Source organism: Nyctibius grandis, chromosome Z, assembly GCF_013368605.1.
Source record: "Nyctibius grandis isolate bNycGra1 chromosome Z, bNycGra1.pri, whole genome shotgun sequence".
Lineage (NCBI taxonomy): Eukaryota > Metazoa > Chordata > Aves > Nyctibiiformes > Nyctibiidae > Nyctibius > Nyctibius grandis.
In genome coordinates this window covers 67,647,404-67,668,351 of record NC_090695.1, presented here as the reverse complement: position 1 = coordinate 67,668,351, position 20,948 = coordinate 67,647,404, and the positions used below count along the sequence as shown (strand labels likewise).

Here is a 20,948-nt window from a genome sequence, read left to right as displayed (position 1 = left end):
TAGTATCACTTTGCCAAATAATGAAAATGCTTATTATCAAAAAAGTTCTTTTTTAAATTTTAAAATTAATTACTTAAAATATATATTATTTTAAAATGTTGCCTTAAATGTAATATGTAGCTGCTTATGAAAGGAAACTCTTGCAATCATTAAAAAAAGAACTGTATCCTGAATGGCCAGCTTTGTTTCTGAGCTAACCGTGAGAAAGATAAGAAATCAGACTGACTTCCCTGTAGTTGCCTTTTAAGGTTATTGATTAAGGCCTTGTAGATTGCTTCTTGGGAGGTGTAAATGGTTAGGGATAAGATTATCTGTTTCCATAGTCACACACAGAGAACTATTTTCTCCACAAGTGATTCTCTTGTAAATGACATCTTTGCCTACTCTTTATGTTCCTGGATCCCTTTTTCCCTGGAAAGCACTGTACTTTCATTACCGTACGTTACTGAAGAGCCTTGCTTTTGTGATTTATCTCACTAATAACTCATAAGACTGGATGGACATTATAAACATGCATCATTTAAGAAAGGTGAGCTGATGATCTACAGCATAGTTTAGATGTAGATGTCACCCAAGCAAGATGGCATTAAGCTGCAAACTCAGTGTAGTTATGAAGTAGGGCCCTGCAGATGCAGGTGATGGTTGCTTTTGTGGTCAGGACTTGTCCTTTATGAAAGCAAGGTTGCGTGTTTCTTGGGTGAGAAATAACTTAAGTATGGTTTTTGTTTTTCACTTACTGCCATGTTAGTGGGTCAGGTAATCCTCACAAAGGTGACAAAAGCTTGCCCTTAATGAGCGTGTGTAAGTATGGGGTGTGAAAGGAGCAATGCTGAATTACAAAAGGATGGGAAAATTGGAACAGGAAGGGGGCTGATGTATGTGCACATTTGGGTGAACTGCTTTGAGCAGGGCAGATGGGCTAGGTGACTTCCAGAGGCCCTTTCCAGCCTCACTGGTCCTGTGATTTGTGACAACAGGTAAAATGTTAATAGTGATTACCTGTGAAAAGCCTAACTGTGGGGAGGAACACAGATGTGGAATGCTAGTTGAAGGGAAAAAGTTAGAAAAAAGTCTATAATGAGGCGTTTCTCCACCCAAATGTAGCTTGATAGATTCGGGTTTTCTTCTGTAGGCCTAACCTGGTGATTGGAAGAAAGCAACTGCTCTATGTGAACTTGAACAGGTACAGCCCTATGTATTTCTAGAAATGGAAATTATTATTGGTAGTTGCTTCTTCTGTACCAAGTTCTTGCCATGCATCAGTAAGCATCAGAATGAACCTACACTTAGGATCAGATAAGTCTAGTTTCTGTCAGCTTGCCAGGCTCTTTTTTCTGGGCAACATCTCATCATCAGGAAAATGGTGATGTCTGAACTTTGGGAAACATACATTGTGCCATCATGCCTGATACTTCATGCCTCTTTTTTGGACTAGGGTATGCGTTAAAGCTACAGCCCTGTGAAGGTGGTTGGGTGGCTTTTTCAGAATTGTAGATAGCAGCAAAGTTTCAAGTTTGTCCTGATGAATATTTACAAAGCCTTAGTGACCCCATGATCTGATCAGGGCTTGTGTTTTTTCTCCTTCTGAAGAGATTAGTCCTGAGGAGTTATGATGGACACCCTCACCTCCCGCCCACATTCCTCCTCCGCTTGCTTTTACCATTGAAGAAAAACCCTGATGCATGGCAGCCTAATCCAATATGTAGATAAAAGCTGTATGAACTTTTCCAACCTGAGTGTCTAATAAATCAGTGTCTCAATAAAGAACAGATGACTTAACCTGTGAGACAGGAAGGTGGGGAACAAGTCAAGGAAATAGAGTACTTTCACAGTTTATTCAGACTTTGTGTTGATTAAGGCCATCTAGTTCTAACAGAGGTCAAGTGTCCAGCTGCCACTTCACTGTCTCTCAGCAATTCAGCTCCTGCAGTAGCCCTTCTACCAAAACACACTGCCATGAATTGGTCTATTAAAATGAATTAGATCCTGCAGAGTGACTGCTGGTCTGCAGCTACTGTGAGGGGGTTGTCACCAGGTTTCTTGATTTGGCAGCAGAGGAGAGTGTTTTATTTTATGCAGTAAACAGTTTCCTGTAAATTATTAGTGAATATGTTTTAGAAGGGTGCAGCTGATTATAGATAAACCTTTCCACTGAGAATAAGGTCACCATTCTCATTGCACTGCTATTAATGTGATTTTGACTTCGCTGTTGTCAGCAGTTGGTTCCAGATAGGTTCGCAACAATGTTTGCCTCATTAGTGCTTGTAAAGATAAACAAGCAATGGGAGAAGCTTTATGAACAGAAAAAATTGCAGTTTATGTAAATATCCTAAGATATAGAAGACTATGTCATAGAACAATATTGTCTCTGACCAGCCTCTGTGGCAATATTTGGAGGTATTTGTAAGGGTGTTTATTATTGGCATGACAAATAAGGTGGACAGGTAGGAACCTTTTCTCTTGCTGTACCTATACATAATCCTTTTTAGTCCATGCCGTGCATTTTCCAGAGGACATGTGGGTGTTTTTCTGGCTCAGAAGAAATTATTCCTTTATTTGCTTCTTAGTACAGAGAGATGCGTAAGTGAAAGGGGGTGAAAGAGAAAAGGGACAGTTACAAAGTTACAAGAGAAAAAATGCAGAGGGGAGAATAATTTCCCCTTCCTCCTTAGTATTATAGCAGAAGGACAAATAATAAATAGCCGCAGTTGAAGGATGTAGAGTTTGGAAAAAATGGTCACAGTAAGGTCTGAGGAAAAAGTAATAGATACAAGCTTGAAAACACCTAGTAAAGGAAGGGGCAGATTGCTTTTTAAATGATCAGTGGATGGTCCAGTGGGGTTCTCTTCTTTCCTTTCTTTATCTTTTTTTTTTTTTTTTTTTTTTTAAGGTCATGAAACCTCAAGTGAAGTTTAAATAACTGATTTTTCCTTTTCTCTGCTTTTATCTTAGTAGAAACAATTATTTTTAAAAGGCTTCAAACTTCTGTTTTGTAAGACTTGTTTGCAGTGGTTCAGCAAACTATTTTATAAAGAAGTAAGCATGACAGAAGTCCTCTGTAGAAAATCTAGCTGCATTTAGTGAAAACCAGTATATTGTGATGATTGTACCCTCACCAGTGACTCCAAGAAAGAGGGCAGAGTTTTACCTATTTTATCAAGATTTGTATCTGTACTTGCGTTAGTGATTTAGTAGATGATTTGTTTCCTTTGTTGGTACTGAACCATTGCTATAGTTTAGTAAGGAACACCATGTTGCCAGCCATGTGTGTTTCATAAGATGTAAATCCAAGGTCTTCATCTCTTGTGGTTGTTAAAGGTACCACAGTGTGTTATTTCCCTCGAGCAAAAAGAAGGTTCCTGCAAGAAGTTTCTGTGGTTTTAACTGAATATGGAAAGTTTGGTGAGTTAGGGCCCAGTTCAGATCAGTTCTTAACTGCACAGGACCTAATACATTGATACTAAGTCTTCAATTATTGGAAGGTAATTCTACACATACTAATAAATGGGCACCGTGTGTTCACAAATCCTTCACTTTATCTCTGCTGTAGGTAAGTTTTCACTGTATGTTACAAGGCTGCTCTTTCAATGCCTTTCACAGATAAACGCCTACTTATGCAAACACTGGAAATTCCCAAATTCCACTGGAACAGGATAGCTTGAGTAAATAAAGATCAATACATGAGAACCTAAGATGAAATGCTTTCGCATGATTTACAATGAATAAATTATTTGAGCTGTCGTTTTAAATATTAGTTACATAAATTGTTAAAAATACAAAGTCTTTAAAGTTATTTTCATCAGTGTTACTTAATCAAATTAGCATTTCTTTGCAACTGTGTCTTTATCTTGGAAAGGGAAAAGTGCAAGAAATACAAAAGATTCAGCATTTAGCTATTGCCGTAAATTTTATGTAGAAGTCAATTGTATATTACATAGATTACTGCCAGCACAGAATCCTAGACAAATTAGGTAAGATGGAAAGCATACTATGTTAATATTTCTTATGACTTCAGCTTTTTTTCCTAGCTAATTTAATGAAACATGATCATTTAGTTCCTTATTTTTCTTGTTATTTCCTTCCTGAAGTGTTCGTGATGCCTTGTTCTTGCAGGAGAAGCTTAATGTCAACAGTATGGGGCATCAGGTGATAATATTTGACTTTTCTCTCATAAGAGGACTGTGGGAAACTCGAGTTAAGAAGAGCAAAGAACGCCAGAGGAAAGAGAAAGAAAGATTAGAAAAAAGCTCATTGGAGAAGTAAGCCAACTCTTCTGCTGTTTAACTGAATCCATTATTATTACACACTAACATTGCCATATACTAAACATTATCAGATGATTAAAGTTTTATTTTTTTGAGTTTGTTTTCAATGATTTCTTGCCTCCTTTCTTCAGATGATTGTAAGAGAAATGCAGCACAAGCTGTGCTTGTATTTCGTTAGTCCCTGCCCTTTCTTATGTAGATTGTGATTTACTAATGGTGTATTTTACTTGTCTACTGTGTAGATTTAATTTGAAGAGAAAAATAACACATTTTATACCTTTCTATTGCTTATATGCTGTATAAAAGTATGGCTTTCTTTTATGGAATTAATGAAAACATGCTCATAAAATTTAGTACTAAGAAATACTTTAAGTCTTTTTGTTGAGTTGACAGGAGAAACAAAAGGAATTAAATAAATGGACACATACAGTTGCTTCTGAATAGGAGAGAGTGGATAGAATAAAAGAATTATCAGAGGACTTTTTTCTGTTCAAATATTAAAAAGAGCCTTGATTATAATGCTTACATCCACTAATCATGTTATTGTTTTTATTATATTTAATTTATGGTTTCTTTAAACAATATTTTGGTTTCTTTATGTTCATTCGCATTAGAGACAGTGAAATATTGTACTGGCAATATTGGAAAAATATGACATAGTTTTTCCCCTCTAAGAAGAGAACAAAGCAATAAAAATAACTTTCTGCTTTAAAAATAAAATACACAGGGTTAAACAGTGCCCTTGTTTAAGAGCATCATTGCATTGAACCTTCGCGTGTTGTTTTGACCATCTCAGGAGACCTGCACTCACAGATTCTCACTGCCGGTGCAGCTACACTGACAACAGAGCAGCTGGGCTAAGAGAAGACCAGGGTAATACAAAGTGTGACTGCCCTTTCTGCAAGACCTTTCTGTTCAAAACATTCATAGTTGCAGTCTTGGTTCTCCCATCTCTACCCAAAGCCTGCATTAAAAACTATAATCCTAACAAAAAAAAAAAAAGAGAAAAATTAAGGTGTTCCTTCAGATTAAGTTCTCTAGCAAGGATAAGCTCTCTTTTTGGTCTGAGCTGAGGGACTGAAAAATTTTGCTGTTGTGGTGCTACCCTTATAGTGGAAAAGAGTAAAAGGATTTGGGATGAAACTCGATCAAACCTTATTTCTGTCCCAGATGCTACATTAAGAAGTGGCTTTGCGCAATTCTAATGCAGATAAAGCAGACAACTCTCTACTTTACTGCTGTCTATGTCAGCTAGTGGCTCTTGGGGTGCCATTGCAGCCTTCTTCATAAGAAGAATTTTATGACTAGGAATCTACACCTATAACTTCTAAAGGCGCATGCAGTCATCTTCACAACTGATAAAAGGTCAGTTGCAATGTGGACCTAAATGTCAACATCCCCCTACCTTGTTTTTTTTGGTTTTTGGTTTTCTGTGGTACAGAAGATATACCTTCAGAGTTCACTAGCATAAAAGCAAACCAGAAGCACCAGGCATGGGGAACTTCTGTAAGGAAGAAGGAAAGAGGATAACTTTACGTGGTCTCATGTAGATAATTTCACCTCCTATGTTTTTTGTCAGTAGCATATGTTAAGCCTCATTTCTTACAGTGATTTGTGTTTTCCATATTTCATAAAAACTATATATTCTCCCTGCTGTTTCTGCTTGTGGCTATTTGTCTGTAGCCAACCCTACAGCTGAAAGAGTGGAGCTTTACTGCCTGTTCTGCTCTTTTCCGCTAGTGAGGTCCAAACTCATCCTGTAATCTTCCTGCACCAACTGTACATGGGGAATTTGGGACATGATGCAGTGAAGTAAAAGGTTCCAAGTGCACTTTCAGCATTCACAAAGGATTTTTATTTTCTTCCTTTAGCTTGCAATTTGCATATGGTACTCTTATCTTGTTGCATGTCTTCATGCAATCAGTTTGCTTTCCAGTTAGTCCTACTTCTTTTAAAGGTCTTGGAAAAATGGAGGAAATAATACATCAGATTTTTGTTTCCTGAATGTGAGTGATCGGTATTTCACCCATTGAAAAGAATGGCAAAGTTCATGTTCATTCTTATGATGCAGGCCTGGTAGAATGGATAAACCTGGTAGAAAAATGGTCAAAGTCATAAAAACAGTGGTAATAAAATGCAAAATTCAGTTAAACGAAAAATCCTCATTGTTTTATGAGGTGTGCAGTGACCACTGTTCTTTAGATCCTAAAGGTCAGATCACAAGTTATTTCTTAGATGTTTCGCAGTGCTTCCAAATGTTGGCCCAGAAATAGGACAAGATTTTGCTTGTTGTTAGCTTCAAAGTATAGATAAAATTGTAATTATAATTAAATGGTTAATAGAAATAATGTTTCCCTGTAGAAATACATTTCCTTATTCTAGGGAGTTCTGTGTGTGACCAAATTCTGGTATTCTACTCAGAGATTAAAATTTTACCACGGTCAGGTAGATCTACTGAAACCACTGCTAGTACTTACTGTCAAGTTGCAGTAAGACAGTATTTTGGAAAGGATTGTGACCCAAAATGATAATTCCAAAAAGACATTCAAAGAAGGCAGTTTCCTGAACTGAGGATTGTATGCTAGCATTTAAGATTCTAGATATTTACTTTTGCCAGCAGGCAGAGTGAATTCCCAAGTAGGGCTGAAATTAATAGAGTTTCTCTGCAAATATACTCATGTAACAGATGAGTTTGGAATCTGGCCTGCTGAGACTGCTTTGCGTTTTTTCTTTTAAAACAAAATCCAGTTTTTCTTGAAGAGGTTATAATTCACTAATGCCCTTGAGATTGTGCAGTTCCTCATCAGCAGTGTTGTTATTTAAAATGACCTGATAATATGTAGTGAAATGTAGTATGTATTATTTGAGAAAAAACTCCCAATTAACCTCTAGGGAATGTTACTTGCCTCGGAGTAAGGTAATTTAGTTCATGCAGGGTCAGTAAGCAGTCACATGTTAAGATATTTATCTCTTTTGACTGAAGATTTTCTGAGGAAAAGCTCACAAATAAATGCAAAGCTTGAACTGTGTTTGCATTAATGGTGAGGTCTTGTAAAGATTTGCGGAATTTACAGGTCTAGAGCAGATGTTTAAGCAGCTGGCCAGTGAAAGCTGATTCTGGAGAACAATCTCCTGAGAATATTGTGAGAGGCTCATATCTGGCTCTCTGAGATACTGGTATCAGATCACTTTGAGTGGAATTAATTCAGTCCTCTGTTTCCCCTTTGGTTTTGTGGGACTGTGAAAGTATGGCAGTTTAGGAAACCCATACTTCTGAGGGCCACATGTAATCCAGCAACTGAGTATAAAAGAAAAAGAAACAGTACAGTGTTGTGCAGGAGTAATTTCATTTTACTTCATGTCCTTAATCCCCTCAGATAAGCCCATTCTAAGTCTGCTATAGTATATGAAACATGATCTGTTACAAAAAATGTGCAATGTTCTGTGGTTATCTACACTTTTATTAAAGTCCGTATTACTGAAAGAAGTTTGAGTTTACAGCACTGTTTTATATTTCATCTTCTAGATTCTGGTAGTGGTGAACAATCTTATATTGTACCCTAAAATCCTGAATGCTGTCAAACTAACTTGATGTGGTATGATGATTTGCCTCATTAATTTTTCTGTTCTACTTGTCATTCTTTTGGAAAGGGAATGAGTGAAAGTTTACGGCTAGATTTTTTTTGAAGGATTGCAACATGTTTATCTTCCGTGTGAAAATCAGGTAAGGTAAAAATTGAAGGCTGACAAATTAAGAATTCGAGTGAGGAAATGCCAGAGCTGCTTGCCCAGATTAGCTATCTAAATCTTTGCTGTGAAATGGCACAGCCTCCCCTATCCACCAACCAAACATGCAGCAAAGATAACAGTTTGTTCAGCCACCTCTTCCAGGGTGTCTCTTCTCCAAAAACTTCCTCTCAAGGTCTGGCTAGCTAAATGTGCGTGTACTACTTTTTTGAGCAATGCACTTCCAGAATGTTAAAAGTCAAAGGAAAGCTTTCACTCTACAGGCAGACAATGACTTTTTTCCCTGCAAGGTTATGTGTTTGTTTAATAAAATAGGTTTGTCTCTATCTCTCTGCCAAACTTCAGTGGTATACCTCTATTTGTACCTGATCTCATATTTTATTTTGTGGTGTTTATCTTTGTTCTCCCACTCAATACCCGACTCAGCAATTTTTCTAAGCAAGACTAAAACTCAAGCTGGGAGTCCTTACCTCCAAACACAAATTATAGGCAACAAGTTGGGAGTAGATCTGTAGCACTAAGAACCACTTAAGTTATTTACATTTGTTCTTAGGCACTTGTGCATACAGACCTTGCATCTAATATAATGCACTCAACTGAATTGAAAGATGAAAGCTGCTCTTCATCCGCAATCCTTTACAACCCATGGAAAAGCCTGGCAGAGGGACTGAAATTAAATCAATTCAATTGAATTTAAAGCAAATGTTACTCATCCATCAAGAATATTAGTCTGGGCTGAGCTCCAGTTTATCTGTGCTATTCTTATAAAAATTCCATGGGATTATTTAGTGATCCTGTGTGGCTAGTGATTCTGATTTAAACATCACCCAGGAGTACTAACTGGTGTCACCATGTAGTGTCCTAGCTATTTCTTCCATCCTGATTTAGAGGGAACAGTGCCATCTAATGAAGTTTCCTTTCTTTACCTAAGAAGCATAGCTTTTCCTCAAGACCTTCTAATCAGACATTGAGCAGTGGGTAACTGCAGAAGGAAGAACCATTCAAGGAAACCGAGCTACTCTTCATTTACTGGGATGGCTCTGAAATCCTTACTAATGCAAGCTTCCTGTTTTGCAAGCTGGTCACTCCTTTGAAGGGTCCAGTCGTCAAATTTATTCTACAGTAATTCTTTGCATCATCAAGTCCAACTACTAACCTAACATTGCCAAGTCCACCACTAAACCATGCCCCTAAGCACCACATCTACACATCTTTTAAATACCTCCAGGGATGGTCACTCAACCACTTCCCTGGGCAGCCTATTTCAATGCTTGACAGTGAATAAATTTTTCCTAATATCCAATCTAAACCTCCCCTGCCACAACTTGAGGCCATTTCCTCTTGTCCTATCACTTGTTACTTGGGAGAAGAGACTGACACTCACCTTGCTACAACCTCCTTTCAGGGAGTTGTAGAGAATAATAAGGTCTCCTCTCAGACTCTTTTTTTTTTTCTGGCTAAACAACCCCAGTTCCCTCATCCGCTTCTCATAAGTCTTGTGCTCTAGACACTTCACCAGCTTCGTTGCCCTTCTTTGGACTCGCTCCAGCACCTCAATGTCTTTCTTGTAGTGAGGGGCCCAAAACTGAACACAGTATTCGACATGCGGCCTCACCAGTGCTGAGTTCAGGGGGATGATCACTTCGTTAGTCCTGCTGGCCACACTATTTCTGATATAAGCCAGCGTGCTGTTGGCCCTCTTGGTCACCTGGGCACACTGCTGGCTCATACTCAGCTGGCTATCAATCAACACCCCCAGGTCCTTTTCCACAGGGCAGTTTTCCAGCGACTCTTCCCCAAGCCTGTAGCGTTGCATTGGGTTGTTGTGACCTCAGTGCAGGACCTGACAGTCTTGTTGAACCTCATACAATTGGCCTCAGCACATCAATGCAACCTCTCCAGATCCCTCTGCAGAACCCTCCTACCCTCCAGCAGATCAACACTCCCACCCAACTTGGTGTTGTCTGCAAACTTACTGAGGGTGCACTTGATCCCCTCATCCAGATCACTGATAAAGATATTAAAGAGAACTGGTCCCAATACTGAGCCCTGGGGAACACCACTTGTGACCGACTGCCAACTGGGTTTAACTCCATTCACCACAAGTCTTTGGGCCCAGCCATCCAGACAGTTTTTTACTCAGTGAAGCATAAGCCCATCCAAGCTATGAGCAGCCAGTTTTTCCAGGAGAATGCTGTGGGAGACTGTGTCAAAGGCTTTACTAAAGTCTAGGTAGACAATGTCCACAGCCTTTCCCTCTTCCACCAAGTGGGTCACCTCGTCATAGAAGGAGATCAGGTTAGTCAAGCAGGACCTGCCTTTCATAAACCCATGCTGACTGGGCCTGATTGCCTGGTTTTCCTGTATGTGCCACGTGATGGCACTCAAGATGATCTGCTCCAGAACCTTCCCTGGCACCGAGGTCAGACTGACAGGCCTGTAGTTCCCTGGATCCTCCTTCCAGACCTTCTTGTAGATGGGCGTCATATTTGCTGATTTCCAGTCGATTGGGACCTCCTCGGTTAACCAGGACTGCTGATAAATGATGGAAAGTGTCTTGGTAAGCACTTCTGCCAGCTCCCTCAGTACCCTTGAGTGGATCCTATCTGGCCCAACGGACTTGTGTGTGTCTAAGTGGTGTAGCAGGTAGCTAACCATTTCCCCTCGGATTATGGGGGCTTCATTCTGCTCCCTGTTCCTGTCTTCCAGCTCAGCAGACTGGGTACCCAGAGAACAACTGGTCTTACTACTAAAGACTGAGGAAAAGAAGGCATTAAGTACCTCAGCCTTTTTCTCAGCCTTTGTTACTATGTTTCCCCCCTCATCCAACATAGGATGGAGATTCTTCTTGGCCCTCCTCTTGTTGCTAATGTATTTGTAGAAACATTTTTTATTGTCTTTTATGACAGTAGTCAGATTAAGTTCTAGTTGGGCTTTGGTCCTTCTAATTTTCTCCTTGCATAGCCTCACAACATCCTTGTAGTCCTCCTGAGTCACCTGCCCCTTCTTCCAAAATTCATAAACTCTCCTTTTTTTCCTGAGTTCTAGACAAAGCTCTCTGTTCAGCCAGGCCAGTCTTCTTCCCCACCAGCTCATCTTTTGGCACATGGGGACGGCCTGCTCCTGCGCCTTTAAGATTTCCTTCCTGAAGAGTGTCCGGCCTTCCTGGACCCCTTTGCCCTTCGGGACTGCCTCCCAAGGGACTCCGTCAACCAGGCTCCTAAACATGCCAAAGTCTGCCCTCCAGAAGTCCAAGGAAGCAGTTCTGCTGACCCCCTTCCTTACTTCTCCGAGAACTGAAAATTCTATCATTTCATGATCACTGTGCCCAGGACAACCTCCATCCATCACATCACCCACAAATCCTTCTCTGTTTGCAAACAAGAGGTCCGGCAGGGTGCTTTCACTAGTTGGCTCACTCACCAGCTGTGTCAGGAAGTTATCTTCCACACACTCCAGGACCCTTCTAGACTGTTTCTTTTATCTGCTATATTGTATTTCCAGGAGACATCGGGTAAGTTGAAGTCCCCCATAAGAACAAGGGCTAGCAATCATGAGACTTCTCCCAGCTTCTTATAGAATATTAAATCTGCCTCTTCATCCTGGTTGTGTGGTCTATAGCAGACTCCCACCATGATATCTGCCTTGTTGGCCTTCCCCCTGACTCTTACCCATAAACACTCAACCCCATCGTCACCATCCTCAAGCTCCAGACAGCCACAACACTCCCTAACATACAGGGCCAACCCACTGCCTCTCCTTCCTCACCTATCCCTTCTGATAAGTTTGTAGCCATCCATTGCAACACACCAGTTGTCCAAGTCATCCCACTATGTTTCTGTGATGGCAACTATGTCATAGTTTTCCTGTTGCACAATGGCTTCCAGCTCCTCCTATTTGTTGCCCATGCTGCGTGCATTGGTGTGGATGCACTTCAGCTGGTCTATTTATCCTGCAGTCTGGGTGGGGAGGACGAGCCCTAATTCCTGCATGATAATTCTTAGGCACTTTTGTGCTTTGTAACCTGTCACTAACCCTTACATCTCTACTGATCCATAGCTCTCTATCTCCTCCCTCCACTGAGATGGCAGACTGAAGGACCTCACTGGCACACTGTCCTACAAACATTGGCATGCTGCCCCCAGGCTGGTCTCCAGTGAGTCTGGTTTTATCCCCTTCCCCCTTCCATATTAGTTTAAAGCTCCTTTCTTGAGCCCTGCTAACTCTACCACAAAGATTCTTTTCCCACTTTGAGACAGGTGTACCCCATCTGTCACCAGCAGGCCTGGTGCTGTGTAGATCGACCTATGATTGAAAAACTCAAAATTGTGCCAGTGACACTAGTCTCGGAGCTAGGTATTGATCTCCTGGCTCTTCCTGTTTCTTCCTTCATCATTCCCTGCAACTGGAGGGATAGAGGAGAACAATACTTGTGCCCCTGATCCCTTAAGCAGTCAATATACTCCAATATCCCTTAACTAGTCAATGTAGTCCAATAGTGAAGTAATGTTTGGGGAACAATTACCTGAAGACAAGTTCAGCAGTAACCAGAATGGAAACACTTGAATATTCCATCTCTTGCTGATCTTGTTTCATGTTTGTATTGTACTGTCCTGAAAGCTTACTGAAAAACAGCAATGTATTGGGAAATACCTTGCCAGAATTAATCTTTCCTCTATACCATTTACAGTCTGCTTTAGTGACAGGTGTGTTTTTATGTTACAGATATAAAAGTATGAAACATATCTTTTTTTTGACAAACATAAGCAGCATGCAATCGGCCTTTTTAAAAGTTAGTTGAACTTTTTGCATGATTAAAGTGGAAATACTGGAGTAGTTAGCTGAGTTGGAACCTTAGATCTCGTCTGTGTCCTACGTCCAGAAAAAACATTTTTTTGTGTTCATATTCCTACTTAAATTAGGCTTGACTTGACTAGCACCTACTTTTTGACTATTGAAAATGCTAGTTGCTTCTTTAATATGACTGCAACATTTTGATCAAGCTCTAGAGGAAGATCAAAATATTTTATTGCTGAATAGTAATAAAAATATATAAACTTCAGGAGAGCTGTGATTTTGTAACCAACTCATTTGTTTGACATATGTGAAAATGTGTTCCTGGAATATTAGGGGCCTTTAAAGTGCCAAGACCAGGAATTTAATTTCTCTAAAAGTATATTAGTGTATTTAAAGGCTGATTTTATTTGTGTGGATATCTTTTTTCTCTTTGCCACACTGATTTAGATGCCTTTCCTGTCTTTCCTTAAGATTCACGCAATAGCCCCCAGATACCACAAACGTGCTGGTAATTCTATTTTATTTGAGGATTGTCATCAAAGGAAGACTTAAAATGGTCTTTATTTTTATTAAGGTCCTTTAAGAAGTACCACCACCTCAATTTTTTGACAATGAAAGTGCTGAGTGACAACCATGTATCTGAATAGATCCTTTTTGTTTGATCTCAACTGTAACCTGCATATTACAGCTTTGTAATCTTTGCTTAATGAAACATACCGGCTTGATTAAGTCACACCTCCAGGCCAGGAAGGCTCATATTTATTCATTTGGTTAGTGTGTACTCCAAGCACACAAGCAGGGGTTGTAAATCATTAGACCCTCTGCCCTTGGGATATATCATGTTTTCATTCTGAGATGTACTGTACAAAATTACGCATGTTTGTTGCTCCATTATTAATTCACTTTATTTCTGTTCACAATGTGCTTGTACGTAGTACTTAACCTGGTGACCATAAGCGGGCATTCTTAAAAGCTTAACAGAGCATGTTGCCATCATTTAATATATGAGTAAAGGAGAAATTTGACACAGAATTTGCACATCAGTGCATGATATCCATGTTGAATTCCTAACCAGATTTAATTTTTAATGCCTGTCTTTCTTCTGAGTTCAGTGTTTCACTGACTGATTTGGTTAACGATGGTTTTTGTTATGTGTATTTTATTTTATTTGGCTAACAATGTATCGTGATCACCTGAGATTTTTGTTTTGTACATTTTATCAGTAAAGTGTCAGAGGACAGTTTATCCTTTCATCTTTAATGTAGCTCCCTTCTTGCCATTTTCTATATTCCTTGTTGTGAGAGAGTAAAATTTTAGATCTAAGCCCTCTGCTCTTGTGTTCCCACGGTCTACCTGACGGACCCAGCACTGAGGTGTAGTAGACCTCTTCTTTCTGTTTGTTAACTTTCTAACATTCTTAGAATTTATATGGTGAGGAACGAGTCAGCAATTTTTTGTGCATGAGTGAAGAGCAATGAATACAAAAAAGGGATCTTGGGGCAAGATTTTCAGTGCATTGAATTATGCACTGAGATCAAATGTTTATTTTGTTGGTAGAAAATGAAGGAATTCCATGGAAATGAGAGGGCAGTAATGCAGATTTAAGCTTCACAGAGGGACAGAAAAACTGTATGTGGAGGATTGGAGGAGGATGTGAGAAACAGCAGTGGTAAGTAAAGCTAGAATTATTTAGAAGGTTTTAGAAAAAAGAATGCCAGGGTTTTGTTCCTTTTCAGTTCCTGCCTTTTAGTGGTTCAGTTCCTTTTGTTGTTCTCGTCCTTATTCTCTTCAATTCACTTCCCTGCCACACCACCACCTCACACAGTAATACAGAGCTTTTATAGCTAATTAGCTATACTCCCTGGTAGATGAGTTCTGGAAAAAAGATGAGTAGGTGGTTTGGGCCTGTTTATTTTTCTTATAGTATACGAAAGTGTTATTTTCTGTCTTCTCCTAGCGATCTCTTGCTATTGAATGTTCTGCCCTTTGTTGTGCTAGCGGTCTCTGGGGTTCAAATGACAGAATGAATAGGCAAGATCAACACTAAAAATTGAATTGGCTCATCTGTCAAAGCTTCTGAAAGAGGTGTTTCAACTTTCATGTCTGCTAGCATGGAAAATTCTGTCATCTGAGTGCTTCCAGACTGCAGCTGGAGGGGATATCCATTGGTAGGGCTGCCTAGTGCAATCAGGGACTCAGGTGTCTCTCCCTCTGTAACCAGAAGTGTCAGATGCAGCATGTTGAAGGATCACGAAATGGACTAAGGAGTTGTGTCTGCTCTAACCTATTTTCTTGTCTTTGTTATATCAAGTAGCTTCAGAAAAGATTTTGATATGTTGTGGGTTGGTGGCGGACTCTTCCTTGACTGTACTAGTATCTTCAGGACTCCCCTAGGGACTCCCAGAGCTGAACGGTTGCTGGATGTGTTTTCTGTCTGTCCAGACTTTTTCTTCCTAACTTATTTACATATCACATCTTGCAGTGGTATAAAGCAGTCCACAATTAGATACTGGGAGAAACTGGGAGATTTACTTCAGGTATATATTTTTTCATTCTCAAACCTCCTCTATTTACAATTTAAGTATCAGAAATATATGCCTACTGATGCCTACTGATCTCTCTAATGAAAATTGAAGCCAAGGATGAGTAACTTTTCTGCAGCTCTCAATAACTCCTTTAACTATTCCTTCACTGCTCCTTTCATACTTTGATAACTTATTGCTCCCATGGTCTCTCTGAGAGGATTTCTGCTTCTGATATGCTAGAAATTCTTTTCCTATTCATTTGTATACCTGCAGTAATTGTATACCTCACTTGCTTTTTTTGTGCTTTTACATTTGATTTATCAGAGCTTATATTGCCTTCTCATTTCTTCATTTGAACATAAATGCCATTTTATCTTTTTTTTATTTTCCTGTTTTTGGAAATGAGAGGAGAATGAGATCCTTCCAGTGGCTTTGTTAGAATGTGCTTGCTCTGAGGCTGTGCTGTCTTCACACAGTCTTCCAGCACTTTACCCAGTGAGCTGCACTTTTAACCAACTTCACAGTTACATGTAGCTAATCTTCTGAAATATTTGTAGAAGATGTTTTTCCTTATTTTCTCTTTATAAAGACGTCACATGGGAATACACTGCAGTTATTATTATAGAAGAGGCTTTCTGTAGTTCTCTCATGACCCTTGTATAGCCTGCTGCTGCTTGAAACTAAATCAGGTCCTCTTGTGGTCTCTCAGACTAGCTGCTCTGATAAACAGTCATACGTAGTTTCCAAAAGTGTAAAGTGTCTGCAGTGTGTCTGTGTTCTGTGTGCATGCCATAGCTGAAGTCTCCTGCTGTTGTTGTACTCTCTGCTTTCAAGTCTCTCTAACATCCCCTGAGGTTTCAGGAAGTGCCACAATGTGAGCTGGGAAGTTTACAGCTGTCTCAGTAATATCTTTCCTATTTAAGCATGTAGTTTTGACCTGTAAAGATTTGTTTTGATAGCATTGAGTCAAATATGACTTTTAATCTATGTTATCATGTTCCCATAAACATACTCTGCCCTGCAGTTTCTATCTCATATCTTGCTATGAGTGTCCAACAATTACTTATTTTCACCAAGTCTGGAAGACGTTTCTTGTACCTAAGTTTATAACTGATCTCTTGTACGTGACTTAAAACCAGACATTCTATTTCATGTGCCATTGTTTTAACATCTCAACATTTTAGATAAAATCCTATGCTTAGATGGGAATATGTGGACAGGTTTTGTTACTTCCTACTTGAACTTTACAGACTTGCATCTGATACTCTTTCTAGGACATGCTATTTTTTACTTTCTTTTGGGGGCACATTATCCTGAACTTTGTGCTCTTCTTCACCTGTCAGTTTTCTTCAAGTTTTAGCTTAGTTTCTGCCAGAGGGTGGAGATCACATAGATGAATCTCATGTACCACAAGAATCTAGCGTTCAAAGCATGAGATCAGATTTATGATGCAAAGGGCTCTGCAGAGTCTCATTTTGGTATATGGAAGGCTTGCTTCAGTTAATCAATCCGTTCCTTAATTGATTAAGCTGAAATAAATCTCTCTTAAATTAAAGCACATGCTTTTGGCAATGCTCAATTATATAAATTGAATTTGCACCTGAAGTTACATGGGTAAAAGTTTGCCCTGGAGGTGAGCCTAAAGTTAAACTGAAATTGAATCTGAAATTAGTTGGAATGTGATAACTTTGACCTTTATCTCCACCTTCTAAGATGGTATTGGAAGATAATGTGTAAAAAATGAAAATATATAATTATACTTGAAAAGGAAGGGCAAGGAAAAGGGAATATTTCAAACTTCTTAGTTTCTAAAATGACTTTTTCCAACTGAAAAATTTTGCATATATCACCTGATCCTTTTTTTTTTGTTTGTATATATAACTTGTTACTTGTTCTGTGAGAATGGATTTCCTGCTCTATTGGAATAAAGGGCATCTTTCATACTGCTTTCTGTGACAGTGCGCTCAGTCTCCACTTTTCTGTTATTCCCTGGGTATCACTGTATTATAGTCAGTAAATGAAATGCTGCTCATCTGAAGTCTATACGTAAGTCTAGAATGCTTTTTTTTGTTTTTAAATGGTCAATACATTAGGTGCAGATTATATTTTGTTAATACTTGTGCAAGCAAAGATCAAGCTTTAAGACTTATTTGCCATATTGTTTCAGTTGATTCACATAAACCCTTTTTGGCACTATTTCAGGATAAAACAGGAATGGAATTTCATACTAGAGTGCCGGAAGAAAGGCATTCCTCAATCAAAATACCTCAAGAATGGCTTTGTAAACACTGAGGAGAAGATCTTGGACACTTATGGAAAGACTCTTCAGGTCCAGAACAGGCGTGCTTTGTCAGATGAAGCAAATAAGGAAAGAAACAAATTTATTTTTCAGCTTTCTGGAGAGCAGTGGATGGTAAATACAATGGAAAATACGTCTTTATTGTTAAAGAGTTTGTGTAGGTTAGCACTGTAACTTTTAATACCCTAAAACTTTTTTTTGCCAATGTGTATGAAATTGATCCTTTTTCACAGTGTTAGAAGTGACAAAAGCATTTCCTATGTTACCCAGAACCAGTGGTTTAGTTTTCAAATATGCTTATTTTAAATTCTCTACTGATACATGTAATTTAGCCCTCTCTGAAATTTTGATATAAGCAACCATATTGCAATAAGGTATCTTTCTCTGAAATTCCCCAATGGATGGAAAGAGATGAAAATAATATTCAATTTGTTGGCTTGTTGGTGTCTTCTACTGCTCAGAGATCTATCTTCTTGCTCTAATGGTGTGATAACATTTTTCTCAAGCTCTGTTTAAATCAAAACTAATATTAGCATTAATCCTCAATGGCCTTGCTGAAAAAAAGCACTTTTTACTTGCAGTTGTGTTTTATGTGAAACAGAAGTTTGGAAGTGAGCTCTGAATTAATGCTGTTTTGAAATTCAGCGAAAGGTGGATTAGAGTTGGTCTGAAGTTTTCTAGATTGTTAAAGCTTTGACTGAAATGTATTTTGAATATACACTACTTTATTAATGAGAAAGTGAAATTAGAATTTTGAGTTTTGTGTAGTTTATAATTTTGAAATAGATTTTTGAGATTTTCATTAAAAAAATGCAAGTTAAAAAGTCAATTGACAAAGTGGCGGCATTTTACTAAAACAATTATTTTGATTGATCTGAAACATAACTTTGTCCCAGGTTTGATCTTGAATATGAAAGCATTTTATTTTTCTGCTTTCGTTTATTCCTGACTTTAGTTGTTTTCTGAATAAACATAAAGTAGATGAAATTTCTAGAAAATAGAAAATCATGGTTCTCATCCAGCTCTAGTAAGGAGACTGTTTCTTCAGCTGATGCCAATCATTCATGTGGTAGGACTGGTTACTGAATAACTATCACGTCTCATCTTTCAAGAACCTTGGGTATGGGTAATGATGTTAAAGATGTGTAGTGTTATACTGCACACATTCCTGCGTTGTAAACGCTGTAGGCATGTTAGGAGAAGAAAAAGAAATATTACAGCTCCTTAGACACTGATATAGTAGCAACTACAAATATTTTCAGTGCACCAGGGAGGAGAGAGCTGCATAACTAAAGTTTTCTGTTGCTTATTCTCTTTTGCCAAACCTTTAATGTTTTACTTTGTCACCATAAACAGGACTCTACATTAGGAAGTAAAATCGAACATACATAATTTACTGTTTTCCAGAGTACTTAATTTCAATTTGACATGCTGAAAGATCACATTTAAGAGATATTGGTGTATTGTTATGTACATTATGCTACCTTGAGCAGTACACTTCTAACCACCATGTGCTTTGATTCTGTCTCCGTATCATATGTGTATGTGGCCATATCATACAACAACTGTGCCTCATTGTCCAGCTCTAGTCTAGTTAAAGTGGGCTTCCTGTTTCAACAAGATACTGTGACAAAGTTCAGATGTCTGCAGACAAAGATAAAATCAAATCTGCTTTATTTCAAGAAGACCAATGCTCCTTCAAAATCAAAGAACATCGCCAGAGGCTAACAGCTGAAAATTATTTAAAAAAAGTGAAAATCCACTTGACAAAGTTCTGAAGGAAGCGTATTTCCTCTTATTGCAGAAATTTTGTAAAAATTATATCAGTTATACAAATCATACCACTTATTTTCCTTTTTTTAATCTCAACTGCTTCTTCTAAACGAAAGACGAAATCAGACATGACGCTCTTTTCCCCTATTACTCTCTTACAAAAAAGTGCACTTAGGCAAAATGAATTTGCAGACTATACAACCAAAGCTGCACAGACTGGCAATTTGCATGTGAAAAGATCCGTCGATGTGTGACATTTTTCTCAGAGAAGCCTGTATGTCATGTAGCTGGGAGCTGTGGTATCAATTGTGGTTTAGTTTTTGTAATGTGTTTTGTACACAAATACATCTATGAGTGAAAAGTTTGGAAGATTAAGCACTCTGACAATAGGAGAAGTCAGACCTGGGATTGCCTGTGCAGTTTTAAGGCACATAACCATCTTGTTTTGCTGTTGGCTGGCCACTTACCATTGGCAGTAGCAAACAGCACAGCCCTGTGAAGTGTCCATTTGGGAACTAGCTGCTGAATCCTCTATGTCACTTGCTTTTAGCTGATAAGTATTTCTATTATGTTTCCCCTTTCCTCTCATCAATGAAGCCGTAATATATCCTCTAGACAGTTGATAGCTAAATCTGAGTAGGTTGCTGGTATGACTTACAGATTTAATTTTGAGAACTGGGCTTGCTTCTAGGCTGTACCAGTCCTCTTTCTGGAACGCTGCAAAGGTAAGTCTCACAGAGGAGTAATCCCTGTCATGGGAATTTTTCAAGATTAAAGCAAGTGGCTTTGTCACATCCTTCCCATAGGTCTCAATGTAAGAGCTCTCACTGGAAACTTCAGCAGCAAATGAACTGAGTCAACAAATCACCTATTGGTGTTATTTTCAATGTCGCAGTCAATTAGAATGGTAACTTGTGTTTGACACTAGTCAGTGTGTAGGCTGTCTAGATGGTAAAAATGTAGACATGTTACAAAGATGCTATTGTCTCATGCTGCATATCCATACATAGTAACAGTGAATTTGGCCCACTGATTCTGCATTGTTGTGTATGAGGTTAAAAACAGGTTTTGTAAAACATTCCATCATATACTGGGATAGCTTGGACAATTATTTTGAAAATCACCTGAATAATGCTTTTTTGAAAATTATCTTGGACGTCCTTCTAGAACCTTTGTAAGGGAGAAAACCAGAGCAGACAACACATTTTGAATTCCACATAGGAATTCCTTCCTTCAGGACCTCTGTGCCACTTTTTTCCCACCTCTCAAATGTCATTGAAATGATAATGTATTTTCATTAGGTAGAGTCCCACGGTTCCTTGTAGTTGTAAAGTAATTATTTCAACATATCTGAGGAAAGAAAGCTCGTACAGCCAATATTATGTTACACAAATAGGCACAGAGTGCTAGCTAAAGAGAGTAGGGCTTGATTTTATAGTATATGAATTCTGAGGAATTTTATTCTGTTTATGCAGATCCATAATTCCTGGTGGATCACTAATTCTTACCAGTTATCATCCACTTCTGGGTTAATTTTTTGAG

The 20,948-nt window shown here is 38.7% G+C and overlaps 1 protein-coding gene across 2 annotated transcripts in view; it reads left to right on the top strand.

The window, feature by feature from the left end:
• The window catches only part of LRRC2 (leucine rich repeat containing 2), a 78,678-nt gene that overhangs the window by 7,491 nt on the left and 50,239 nt on the right, over nucleotides 1–20,948 (top strand). For both annotated transcript variants that reach the window (XM_068423005.1, XM_068423004.1), the window contains 2 exons: nucleotides 4,114–4,259; nucleotides 17,537–17,747. In XM_068423005.1, the coding sequence (XP_068279106.1) occupies nucleotides 4,135–4,259; nucleotides 17,537–17,747 (336 nt within the window). In that variant the 5' untranslated portion in view covers nucleotides 4,114–4,134. The remainder of the gene's footprint in view (nucleotides 1–4,113; nucleotides 4,260–17,536; nucleotides 17,748–20,948) is intronic.